Genomic DNA, 14,205 nt, shown 5'->3' on the forward strand with positions numbered 1-14,205 from the left:
ACACACACACACACACACACACACACACACACACACACACACACACACACACACACACACACACACACACACGTAAAAGTAGTTTGTCCCCAAAACTTCTTCCAAATGCAAATTAAATGTTGGGTTTTTGGGAGGATAGTTTGACATCCATCAAGATAATGTTTCACTAAATCATCCGTTGGATGATTAAGTGCGAGCTATTCTGCTGCACGGGGGGTGGGGAGCTAATGAGGAGAGTGGATGGGTGGGAGGAAGACGTGGCGCCAAACTAAAGATGACAACTGGGGAAAAAAAAATGTGCTTTGATGTCGGTGAAATTCCATTAAAATTGCGTCGATGGAGAAGAGGATTGTGGATAGTAAGGCCTTGATTACTCGTGCTCATCCGTTATAATTGAATGTTTGTATTTTTTTCTTTGAAGGGATTTATTCGAGTCTAATTTTAACATTTGGTACACATGTGGTAAATAGTCTTATTTTGTCATGCACCACTTTGAATCATTTACCGGTGCAACCTTTGGGTGCCTTCCAGCTGTTTGGTTTTTAATATGCACCACTTTTAACATCCTGCTTTTATTTTTGCATCTTTATGCATTTTTTTTACAGTAGCACAGCTCTTTGGATGTGCATCCCATTTTTTTGACTTTGGCTGGAATTACTGAAGTATTTTCATTTGCACAATTTTTGACAAATTCATTCATTCATTCATTCATTCATTCATCTTCCGTACCGCTTGATCCTCACTAGGGTCGCGAGGGGTGCTGGAGCCCATCCCAGCCGTCTCCGGGCAGTAGGCGGGGGACACCCTGAATCGGTCGCCAGCCAATCGCAGGGCACACAGAAACGAAAAACCATTCGCACTCACACTCACACCTTGGGACAATTTAGAGTGTTCAATCAGCCTGCCATGCATGTTTTTGGAATGTGGGAGGAAACCGGAGCACCCGGAGAAAACCCACGCAGGCCCGGGGAAAACATGCAAACTCCACACAGGGAGGCCGGAGCTGGAATCGAACCCGGTACCTCTGCACTGTGAAGCCGACGTGCTAACCACTGGACTACCGGGCCGCCCCTGACAAATACATGGTTGAATTTTTTTTTAACCCTGAGCACCTTTTGAGGGATTTACAATTGATTTATTTTAACCTGCACAATTTTGGGAGGGGGATTTATGGTGGAGGGGCGGGGGGTTCTGTGTATTTTACTCTCATTGATCTTTTTGTTGTTGTGGCATTATTTCAACACTTCTGCCTTCCTTTAATCCTGCATGGCATCTAACATTTTGATGATGGATGTGCACATTTATTTCCATCAATTAATTAGTGCGTGGAAGGTGGATCGAAATGACTTCTGTACTTTTTGTGAGACCGTATTCTCATCTTTCAAGTGTCTCACTTGGTCTAAATCTTTCACTATCTCTGACTGTGTAACAAACGACCAGCAGGATGGATGTCGCCTGCCATTTGTGGCACCTAACGTGCTGATGAAAAATGACGTGATCCCCCCGAGATAGATTAGTCACCTCTGCAGTTGTACTACTGCCATGTGTGTGTGCGTAAAGTATATTAATTAATATGCCAGAGGCTTGAATGTCGACATATTTCTGCATACTCTGATGCAGGCTCGATAAAAGGATATGTTATTCAAAGTTAAATCCTGCAGGTGTTAAACGTCCTGTATTCTTTGTTTCCATATAAGGGAGAAAAAAAACTGCATACTGTACCGTTATTGCGTTTGCAAGACCATATTGTAGCAAGTGGAAAAGATTATGCGTTGGATGGTCGATGAAAAATACAAGGCATCAGATCTGGATTTTTTTTTGGGGGGGGGGCTCATTACATTGTGCAGGTTAACCTAATATTTGCTATTTATTGTTAAGTCCAATGGTGGGTAAAATCCTCTGCTCAGGGGCTATATTCAATTCTTAAAAAAAGATGTATGGTGATTCAGAGAGGATCCTTAAAAAAAAAAACTAATAAATTGTACACTTGAATACTATACAAATACTGCACGATGTAGTCCAACTGTTGCTTGAAATTCATGAATATTTACCACGCTTAGCTGAAAAATCATGAGGCGAAAAACTCAATCTGGGGGCAGTAAGAGATGTTCAGCCATTTGCAACATCTCGTACCATCACAATTCTGATTGGCTGTTTGAAGTGTGTGTGTGTGTGAGTGTGCATGCGTGTGTGTTTTTTGGAGGGGGGTTAAAAAAACTCATTATCTTCTCTCCCTCAAGCTGTATATTCAGCTTGAATATCATGGACTCAAGCTGATGAAGTGGTTGACAAATTTCAGTACTTCACCTTCATGCATTTTCATCGTCAGTTGGGCCTCTTAGCGTGACTTCATCAAGACTTTTTTTTTTCCCTGTCTGTTACCAGTCAAAACTACCATACTCAACTACCAGAGTCCCACCACCGGCCTCTTCCCCATCAAGACCTGCTCCACATGTAAAGAGGCCAAGGTGCGGGACTCCCTGTACTGCGCGGCAGGAGCTTGGGCGCTGGCCGTAGCCTATCGGTCAGTATCCACGGTATACCAGGAGATAGTAATGTCTGGGTGAAGCAGCATGTGACACAAGTTTATTTCCAAAGTATTTGTATACAATTCTATGTCTATGTGCTCTGCAACTTCTCCTCAAGGTTATTATTATTATTCATTATTAATATTATTTTGTTCCTCATCATTACCACAGATTTACTCGCAGAAGCCTTGTGCCCCCTACCCCCAAAAAATCCTATTAAAAGGTTGGCCACGGAACAAGTTCAATACAGACACTCACAAAAAATAAAAAAAAAATGAAGATGTTTGAATTGGGAAAAGGCCAGGACTCAAACAGAAGGGGGCGGGGGGATATTTTCCACCAGAAAGCACTTATTTTCTACAGGGTGGCCCACTTAAAAGTAGCCCGGATTTTTTTTTAAATTAAAATATTTTTTAAATTTTTTTCAAAACATGTATTTAATTACGTGAATGTTGCAAGTGACCCAAGTCTTTCCAAAACCTGTTTTTATTACTTACAGGTTACAAGAGATGCTGGAAGTGTCCCCCATTGACATCTATACATTTTTGAGCACGGCACAGGATGTTGGCTGATACTGACTGCAGCTCTGCTAAGGTGATGCTTCGGATAGTGTTGGTGATGTTCTGTTTGAGTTCGTTCAGGGTATGAGGATTATTTGCGTACACCTTTTCTTTTAAATTCCCCCATAGATAAAAATCGCATGAGGTCAGGTCCGGAGACCGTGGTGGCCATAACCCCTTGCTCACAGTTCGCTCTTCCGTAAAGACTTCATGAATGGATGCCAGTGACATGTGGGACGTGTGACAAGGGGTTATGGCCACCACGGTCTCCGGACCTGACCTCATGCGATTTTTATCTATGGGGGAATTTAAAAGAAAAGGTGTACGCAAATAATCCTCATACCCTGAACGAACTCAAACAGAACATCACCAACACTATCCGAAGCATCACCTTAGCAGAGCTGCAGTCAGTATCAGCCAACATCCTGTGCCGTGCTCAAAAATGTATAGATGTCAATGGGGGACACTTCCAGCATCTCTTGTAACCTGTAAGTAATAAAAACAGGTTTTGGAAAGACTTGGGTCACTTGTAACATTCACGTAATTAAATACATGTTTTGAAAAAAATAAAAAATATATTTTAATTTAAAAAAAAATCCGGGCTACTTTTAAGTGGGCCACCCTGTATAAAGACCAAGACTTTTTTTTTTAAATGAAGAAAAGGAGGCAACGAGAAATGAATCAAATCAAATGGGGAGGGGAGCAACATTTTGTTGTCAGATATAACAAAAACAAGAACAATAAAATTGGATGTTATATTTTTAGGCCACATCATCAGCCCTCCCCCTCCCCACACGCAGTGCTGCTTAGTTTTGCCCCCCCCCCCCCCCCCCCCCCCCCCACTGAGGCACTTTACCAAACGTTCAACGCTCTCTGTGCCTGCATTCATCTTTGATTGGCTATTTTAGTTCGGACAGATGAGGACAAAAACAAACTAACAGAGCCATGAGGACTATACAAGAGTGAGTGAAGATGTGATGAAGAAAGGGAAGAGAAAAAATGAAGGGAAATGGAAGGGGTAGGGTGGGAGGGGGGGGTGTTAAAAATAGAGTGTTGGTATGTGACCGGCGGCGGATCGGAGCCATCAGTCATGGCTGCATTCTATTAGAACTGTCACTGGGATTTAATTTAGATGATTCTCATCTGACGGCCCCGCAGAGTGGCGTTACTTTCTCTGCTGTGTTTGTGTGTGTGTGCGCACGCGCGCGTGTGTGTGTGTCACACAATGACATGATCTCATTCACTGTTCAATTGCATTATAATGAACATGCGCCTTGCTCTCATGTCATCCCAGTCTGTGAAACGGCACCAATATCTGATTAATGAGTTGTCAGCATCGACACTCTCACTGGCCACACCATTAGGTACACATGCCCGATTGAACTTGTCGGTTTGACGCGTCTGACGTAGGGCCTCTTTTATGACTGGTGGTTCTTGTTCTGGGGGGTTACTTTGCTCTGCTTGTAAGCCATCCAGTGGGCATTGGTATTGTGTGGTAGATCTTAGCTAGGTTATTGTAAAACCTCATGTTTCTTTCCGTGTCCCTCTTGGGGCATGTAGCTGAAGCTAAGTCTAAGCTAGTCTAAGCTAAGTCAGCGCTAGTTGAAGCTAAGTGTGTGCTATGCAGTCTCAGGTGCCTCGTATATCGACATGTTGCTGTATTTTTTTTGTGTTGGGGTTAGTTGACCAGTGAGCCCGGAGTTGTTTCTTGCTCAATGTGGATGTGGAGTTTCAAAGAATCCAAATCGAACACTTGCTGTAACTTGCACTGTCTTTTGGGGCTACAGACGTATCGACGACGACATGGGACGCACCCACGAACTGGAGCACTCGGCCATTAAGTGCATGAGAGGAATCCTCTACTGTTACATGAGGCAGGCTCATAAGGTCAGTACATATTATGACTGGACGGTTTGTCAATCGTTAGTTCAAACCATAACTATATTTTAAAAAGAGCAAAAATATAGTTTATGTCTGACTGAATATGTCAGAACGCTGTTCCGTGTTGCAACATGATTGGTCAGGCTGCCTTTTGAGGGTGTGGCTTTTTGTCTGCCCAACAATGCCAAAGATATCCAGATTTGGAGGGAAACTTAGGGAGAATGTAGAAAATGTTACTTTATAAAACTTTAATAAATAATAATAATATTTTTTTATAATAAATAAAAAATGAATTTGTAAAAATTATAAAGGAAATAATAATTGAAAAACAAAGAGACAAATAAATGAGACAAAATCATGCAAAAAATTGTCTTTTTGGCAATTCTAATGTCAAGTGAAAGATCTTGGACTTCAGTACTCTTCATTTTGTCAGTAATAATGGTCATTGAAAAATTAAAAAAGAATGTAATGGGGATGAAAAATTAATGCAAATATAGAAAATATGTATTTGCTGTAATATTCAAAAAAGTTATAGTCACATCAATAAAATAATGACAATGCAAATAAAATAAAAATATGAAAAGAGATAATTCAGTAAGAACCAACAACAGTCCAATTGTCGGAAAGCCTAAAACAAAATAAGTCTCACAAAACATTCTCTAACAGGGTCTGTTCCTATTCGTTCCTATCCTGTTCCTGTTAGCAAAAGTGAAAAAAAATGCCTCAGGGGAAACATTTTGAATTTGAAGAGGGAAAAAGAGGAGCAGGTAGTTTGAATATCAGTGAACAGTGGGAGTTGAGGCAGGAGGAAGAAATATGATGACACTTGGAGAGGAAAAAATGGTGGGAGGATGAGTAAGTGGCTGCTCTGATGATGGCGCGAGCCAGCAAGAGGAGAAACAAATGAGGGAAAAGTGGGACAAAAGCCCAATTATTTATAACTCTGTGAGACAGAGGGAACGGCTGGCGGCCAGCTGTGATTTCATGTCGCCACCACACACACACTCACACACACACACACGCACACACACACACACACACACACACACACACACACACACACACAACGTACACAGGAAAAAGTAAAGTCACACACCAGCGCCCCCTGGAATTTTGAAAAAGAAAAAAGCCCTTTTCACGGATGGGACAGAGGAGGACATAAACAAACTAAGCGTCATGAGGAATGCATGAGATTAATTTGAGTGGACTGACCGAGATTTCGTAAGAATAACATTTAGCTAAGATAAGATATCTTTTATTCGTCCCACACTGGGGAAATTTACAGCCTCCAGCAGCAAGAATGTATGTAGAAAGAAGAAAGAGAAAAAAAACAACAAACTACTATTACTACTAAGCAGTACTATTTACAATTTTCCTTCACAAAAAGATTAAAGCAAAAAAAGGAGATGAACATAAATGAAGCTGCCCCCCCCCCCCCCCCCCCATGGGTTTGGGGTACAAAACCACGCAAAACAAAATGGGAAGAAGTAATAAATAAAGTAAAAGGACTATAACTTTTTTGTGTTACACGCTCCCTCAATTTGCTGGTATCCTTGCTCAAAAATTGAATCATTTAACTAAGTTATTAGTAATTTGATAGATGTTCTCCCCGGGCCTGCGTGGGTTTTCTCCGGGTGCTCCGGTTTCCTCCCACATTCCAAAAACATGCGTGGCAGGCTGATTGAACACTCTAAATTGTCCCTAGGTGTGAGTGTGAGCGTGGATGGTTGTTCGTCTCTGTGTGCCCTGCGATTGGCTGGCAACCGATTCAGGGTGTCCCCCGCCTACTGCCCGGAGACGGCTGGGATGGGCTCCAGCACCCCCCCCGTGACCCTAGTGAGGATCAAGCGCTACGGAAGATGAATGAATGAATAATTTGATAGATTGGGAATTGTCTTGCGAGATCTCACTCATAGATCCCTTTCATTGAGAGATCTATTTTACGCATAGGTAGTTGATACTGAGATTCCATCTTTTTCACAGATCTGTTCCAAGTACTGATCCTTTTCATTGAGAGATCTGTTTCACACAGAAATGCTTCTCACTGAGATTCCTTTCACCCGTCGGCAACGGGCACCGAGACCCCATTTGCGTTCATGCAGCTATCACTTTCAAACGAAGGTGTGTTTCACACTGTAGATCCTTTTCACTGAGAGATCTGTTTCACCTGGAGATCCCTTTTACAAAGCAATCCCATTCATACAGATTCCTTTACATGGAACCCTTTCACACTGACGTTTTATTTGTTTTGTTTTGTTTTGTTTTGTTTATTGAACATAAAACATATACAGTAATAATTTGACAGAAAATAAGGTAGATAAAAAAAGTAAAAAGAAAGAAATCAGTCCTCATTCATCACAGTTATTATGTTCAAGGGAGTAGGATGAAGTAAAAAACTTATCTAGTCCTACCCCGTTATGTGTTTATATCTACTAAATCATTTTTATATCAATCAGAAAAGAAAAAGTAAGAAGAAGTCTCCATTAAGGCTCATACTTTACCCTTAACCGTGATATTTTTACAGCTTTTGGTTTGTATCGGGATTATATACATCCTCACCCTGGCACTCTTGTGTCAATTTTCTCTTGTATTCATAATGGATATTTCAATACCTTTCTCTATTTATCAACTTAGTTCTGATTTATCATTATATTTAATGTTTAGAATTTATCATTTTAACTCTGATTGATGTAGGTTGTTTGTACTATTTTTTTGAATTTGTTTTTGAACTCAGCAAGCGATTTACTCATTTTTAGGTCCGTTTCGAGATTATTCCACAGATTAACACCTTTGCTAGATACACTTCTTTGCTTGATGTTTGTTCTTGTTTTGAGTTTTTTGAATAAGTTGGTACCTCTTAATTCATAATTCTCGAATTTCGAAAAACTTCTGAATGTTTTGGCAGAGCAGACGTCACTTTCATACGGAGAGCTTTTATTTTGACATGTCTTTTTCACAGAGATCTCTTAAATTCGGAGATCCCTTGACATGGAGGCCCCTTCACACAGATCAATGTCACGCAGTGATTCATTTCACTTCGGGATCCACACAGAGATCCGTTTCAAAAGTACACCATTGCTTTCACTCAGAGAACCCTTTTATACCGACATCTCTTTGATGCCGAGACCTTTTTTTTTAAAACCGAGATCCCTTTCACACAGAGATCCTTTTCAATGAGTGATCTGTTTCACACAGACACCATTTACTTGGGAAATCCTGCTCACTCTGAGATCCCTTCCACACAGCGATACTTTAGATCCCTCTTACACGGGAATTCCTTTCACGCAGCGATTCCTTTTACACAGAGACCCCCTTTTGTGTCCCCGTATGTAGGTGGAACAGTTCAAGCAGGACCCCACCCCCTCCAAGTGTCTGCACTCCATGTTCAATGTGCATACGGGCGACGAGATCCACACCTATGACCAATACCATCACCTGCAGGTTGGTACTATTTTTGGTCATTGAAGGCATCACCATTGAGAAAAGCCGCAGTAAAACCTTTTAGAGTGAAAAAAAAAAACCGGTGTGTTGAATTTACATTTTTTAAGTTTACTGTACATCTGATTAAAAATTCATTTGCATCCATAAATAAATTGACCAAATTCAACACACACTTTTGTCAGCGTATCTGGTCATAATGCTAGGTGGATTTATACTTGCATTACTAATGTACTTAAAGTGACATTTGAGGAGACTTTGTGTCAGCTTTTTGAAATGTATGAGCAAAAAAGACGGCTTGAGGCGGCTTCGTGTTTGCATTGCGATCGTCGAAATCACCAGAAAATGTCCAGTGACTACTCTTGTGTGCTCGGCGCAGATCGACGCCGTTTCCTTGTTCCTGCTCTACCTGGTGGAGATGATCTGCTCCGGCCTGCAGATTATCTACAACACCGATGAGGTACGCACTAGCGACGGGCTGTTTACCTACTTCCACGCTACTGTTTTGAATCGCCGATTTCAAAGGTCCTCAGCCGCGAACCCTTTAGTGTCCATGTGTGAATGCTGGCATCTATGAAGTGTCATATTTATTTATCTTTAGACGGAGAAGTTATTCATTCATTCATTCATCTTCCGAACCGCTTTATCCTCACTAGGGTCACGGGGGGTGTTGGAGCCTATCCCAGCTGTCTCCGGGCAGTAGGCGGGGGACACCCTGAATCGGTTGCCAGCCAAACGCAGGGCACACAGAAACGAACAACCATTCGCACTCACACTCACACCTAGGGACAATTTAGAGTGTTCAATCAGCCTGCCACGCATGTTTTTGGAATGTGGGAGGAAACCGGAGCACCCGGAGAAAACCCACGCAGGCCCGGGGAGAACATGCAAACTCCACACAGGGAGGCCGGAGCTGGAATTGAACCCGGTACCTCTGCACTGTGAAGCCGACGTGCTACGGAGAAGTTAATTTATCGTAAATGTAGATTGTTTGGTGGTAATGGTTTGTTTGATTAGTTTAAGTGTTCAGATATACTCAGCGGTTAACAATTTCACATGAACGCTACTAGTGTCTAAAAAGTGAGATAATTACACTTCCTACCCGGGAGGCAGTTATTCGACAGCTATTCATTAGTTTTGAGGAGACGTCTTCCGTTTTGGTTCGAAACAGAACTCCAATGTGCTAATCCGTCAACTTTTCAATGTTCCTCAGTTTGTTTGGACAATAGTGTCAATGAAGCTAAGGAAATTTACTAGCTGTCCATTTGAGGGAGGTGTTTTCTTTGGAACGGAACTCTCGCGCTGAAGGCAGATCACAGTACATCCACTACAACCTTTATCTCCTGATATTTTGCAGGTGTCCTTCATCCAGAACCTGGTGTTCTGCGTGGAGAGAGCTTATAGGGTGCCCGACTATGGCATGTGGGAGCGAGGCAGCAAGTACAACAACGGCAGCACCGAGTTGCATTCAAGGTCAGTTGGAAAGCAAACTAACCACAATTACTGAACATAAATGTGTTACTCAACATAGTAAAACTAATGCAATAAAATCAAATCTAAAACTTAGCAGGACTCACAACAGACATTAAAGGACAAAAAAAAGGGTGGAAATGCACAACGTAAGGAGAAAAGTGCGGAACCTGCTAAAAAGGTTGAAAAGCCTACTTATTGATTTGCAAACCTTTTCAATCCTGCTTTTTACACTGACAGAAAATGACTGCTGTAGCTTAATTGTCTTTCTCTTGCTACTCTCATATAAATGTGTTTGTTTGAAAACAATGTTGCCATATATGCTGTAAAAACATGCCCTGGGTTTATTGAAATATGGTAGTTAAATATCGCGCGGGTAGTCTGGAATGTAACCCCCACGATGGAGGGGTATTACTGTGTATAGGTTTTTTCAAGTACTGTTCATAAACATAAATTTGACATTTCAAAATTGTGAGGCGTAAAAATATGATAAAAACAAAGGTCTAAAAAAATACTTTAATTTTTCTAGTAATTTAGTAAAAATTACTAAAAAAATGTATCCCGTTGAATTAACATCAAATTCAAATGTTGTTCTGTGCAGCTCCGTGGGGCTGGCCAAGGCTGCTTTGGAGGCCATCAATGGATTTAACCTGTTTGGAAACCAGGTATACACCAATCTACCATATTTACATCATATTTAATGTCTACACATCTTTACTGTACCACATTTATATATGTAATGGACTATATACCTTGTGTATACCATGGTTATCTCTTTGATGACCTGTATACGGGCGGTATCACATATTCTAACGTGGCATATGTATGTCATATTTTATAAATGCCCCTGTAATGTACCACATCATATTTGCGAGTGTATAGACCACAAATGTTCCATCGTGGTATCATTGTTATATTCTGCACACGCACACAAAAAAAAAAGAAGACTCTATTAACGGGTTCTGTCTTAACCATGTCTGTCGATGCTGATTTCCCAGTCGACTGGCTCACAGCAGCGGACGGACGTTATCATCACGTTTCACTGTGGCGTGTGAATTTGTCATTTTCCCGCCGTCTTTGTGCGACATGAATGTGAGACGAGGTGTTAATTTTTTTTTTCTTTCTTCATGAACTTTTGGTTTTCCCATCATGATAAAAATGATATGAGGTGAGAGCAAGAGAAGCTTTTCCTTGTCGTGTCATTTAATCCACTGCCTAAACATCTCACATTTCCTCTATTTATTTTTATGCTAAATTCGAAGTTGTCATTAATACTCATTATTTTTTCTCAATAAGTCAAGATTTTAGTATATCACAGTTGTATTTTATTGAATCCTTTTTTTATTTCGTTTTTTTTTTAAGCTAATCTTTTTCCCCTTTTGTTCATTTGATTTCCAACCAAGCGATGCCTTCAAAGCGGTGCACATTTTGCAGTTTGAAATCCAAGCTTGTGGACTGACAGCTGAACTCTTCCCCTCAAAAATGGCGCATGTTTGAGTTAAAATTGTTATCTACTTTTTTATCAGACGACTTGACTGTTTTATGAACAAACACATGGGGCAAGTTATTTTATGAGGTCAATTGTATTTAAATGTGTTCGGAAAATACAGTATGTGAAATAGTTAATGATAAAAAAAAGAGAAAATCTTACACAATTGTTATTATTTTTCTTAATAGTAATATTGAAAATAAAAAATCTGTCTTTGCCTGTCTTTAAATTTGTATAAATCAATTCATCAATTCAAAATCAGTTATATGAATAAAAAAAATGGAAGATGACTAAATACACGTCAAAAATAGAAGCGTTTGTTTTCATAATGACACAATAAATAATTCTCATTTTTTGGTGGCATTATTTCATACAGTCGAAATGAATACAAAATTGTCAAATATATATTTATATTTTTATTTTAGTATTATTTAGTAGTGGTATCTTTTTCTTTTTACATTTCAGTATTTACAATTAAGCACCAAAAAATTCATCAGTTAAACACATTTGAAGTGATTGATTATTACATAATGTTTGAAGAAGCCAATTTTTAAGCGACCATTGGCCGAAATGACTGGCCTCAAGCACTCCCCCGCCAGCCTCCAATCAACAGTGCTGACCTACAATCCTTTGCACTTTGCAGACCGCACCGATTTGACTAAAAGCTCTCTCTGTCCGAGTTTTTATTTTTCAAACGGAGGTCCGTGTAGGCAATAATCATCCATAATACATCTGTGCTTACATTAAAAAGTGCTTAGCAGGTGGAGAGCGTGGAGATGTGTGTGTGTGTGTGTGTGCATGTGTGTGTGCGCGTGTGCGTGCACCTGTGTTTGTGCGTGTGTGTTTTGTGGTTCTGAACGCTTGACCACTCGCTAAGTATAAAGCACCATATCTGGTGAGGCGTTTAAGTGCACGGGATGTTTTGGAATGATGGGATGACTCTTGACTCGCTGTTGTTGGAGCACTCCCACGCTGCACTTCATCTGTTCAATGTTGTTTAGTATTTTAAACAAGTGTGTGTGCATGTGTGTGTGTTTAGGGTTGCTCCTGGTCGGTGATCTTCGTGGATCTGGACGCCCACAACCGAAACAGACAAACGTTGTGCTCCCTGCTTCCTCGAGAGTCCCGCTCTCACGTGAGTACAGTGAGAGCGGTTACACCAACCACCCACTGATGTTTGCGTGGGAGGGACCATCGGAGTGGATTCTTTCTACTAGTCATTTTTATTTTTATTTGACAAGGCGATGGTGATCATGAATAATAAATCGTCACTTTCATCGTATGACGCATATGTTGCACATGTGCCCATGTGTGAACAGCAGCTGAATCCATTTTCTATTTCATCTGTGCTGTATGTTTCACATACTGTACATTTGACAATAAAGTTTATCCAATCCAATCCAATCCCAGCCCGGCATTCAAACCGAATAGGGAGTAAACCGTACTAAGAGGACCATTTCTAAATCAGTTACTGGAGGCTCAATAATGTGATATGTTCATTCATCTGACCTTGGCACAATGCATAAATTGAAAAAAAAAAGAAGCAATTATTCTAAATTTGAATGATCTTTATTAAGCTAGATTGTGTTATTATTTGAATCGTTAATAATTGTATAAATAATAATTTATTTGGCTCTTTGTCAGTCTAGAGAAGCTCAGCATTACATAAGCTATTGCCGTTTCTTTTTTTTTTTTTTGCTTTGTGTATTATTTCTTGTTTTTCGGTTTATTTCGATTTTGTGATAGTTGGTGTTTTACATTCATCCATTCATTCATTCATCTTCCGTACCGCTTGATCCTCACTAGGGTCGCGGGGAGTGCTGGAGCCCATCCCAGCTGTCTTCGGGCAGTAGGCGGGGGACACCCTAAATCGGTCGCCAGCCAATCGCAGGGCACACAGAGACGAACAACCATCCACGCTCACACTCACACCTAGGGACAATTTAGAGTGTTCAATTAGCCTGCCATGCATATTTTTGGAATGTGGGAGGAAACCGGAGCACCCGGAGAAAACCCACGCAGGCCCGGGGAGAACATGCAAACTCCACACAGGGAGGCCGGAGCTGGAATCGAACCCGGTACCTCTGCACTGTGAAGCCGACGTGCTAACCACTGGACTACCGGGCCGCCTGGTGTTTTACAATTGTCCCAAAATGACACCAAAAGTATTATGATACATACGTCCTTACATCAATCTCACAGTTGGACCTTGAAATGTGGGTTAACTATAAAATATAAGGGAAGGAAAATGACATGCGTTTACAAGGTTCAAGTTTACAAAATTCATGGCAAAATGGGAGAAAACTTGAGAGTGGAGAAGCACTGATAAGAAAATATATTGAAGCAGTCAACGTAAGGCGGGGGGGGGCATGGGCGAGTTAGGGGGGCTGTGGCTTTCACCACGAAACGATGGTTATTAATTAGCAGCTGTTCCACTGAGCTGATTAACTTTTTCCCCGAGATGGATCCTGGTGCATTTGAGTGCTGAATGGACTCTAAAAAGCTGAAGTGTTTCCTCTCGGAGGCGTCCTCAATTCGCTTCTCGGAGCAGCTGCGATCTTAATCCCCTCTTCATCTTCTTCACCCCCCCCCCCACCCCCCTCATCCTCTTCCCTCCCGTCAGACTTGGAATAGAAGCCTCGTGACGACAGCTATGAGAGGTTAATTGCGCACATCAGACAAACGTCTAGGTGTCAGCGGGTGTCAGGAACTCAGCACCGTGCCTCAATGTTTGAAAATGAGGCTTGAAGAAGAAACAAACCACAAAATGACTAAAATATCAGTGTGACATCCGGACCCTTTGGCCTGTGACGGAGGATTGGAATTCAATATTGCATTT

At 41.1% G+C, this 14,205-nt stretch overlaps 1 protein-coding gene across 4 annotated transcripts in view; it reads left to right on the plus strand.

Annotated features, from left to right (window-relative positions):
- phkb (phosphorylase kinase, beta) overlaps nt 1–14,205 on the plus strand; it is a 62,841-nt gene that overhangs the window by 7,133 nt on the left and 41,503 nt on the right. For all 4 annotated transcript variants that reach the window (XM_052062449.1, XM_052062448.1, XM_052062451.1 and 1 more), the window contains 7 exons: nt 2,386–2,524; nt 4,876–4,975; nt 8,303–8,410; nt 8,787–8,867; nt 9,765–9,880; nt 10,479–10,542; nt 12,406–12,501. In XM_052062449.1, coding sequence (XP_051918409.1) covers nt 2,386–2,524; nt 4,876–4,975; nt 8,303–8,410; nt 8,787–8,867; nt 9,765–9,880; nt 10,479–10,542; nt 12,406–12,501 — 704 coding nt within the window. The remainder of the gene's footprint in view (nt 1–2,385; nt 2,525–4,875; nt 4,976–8,302; nt 8,411–8,786; nt 8,868–9,764; nt 9,881–10,478; nt 10,543–12,405; nt 12,502–14,205) is intronic.

The sequence above is a fragment of the Hippocampus zosterae genome, chromosome 4 (genome assembly GCF_025434085.1).
Source record: "Hippocampus zosterae strain Florida chromosome 4, ASM2543408v3, whole genome shotgun sequence".
NCBI classification, from domain to species: Eukaryota; Metazoa; Chordata; class Actinopteri; order Syngnathiformes; family Syngnathidae; genus Hippocampus; species Hippocampus zosterae.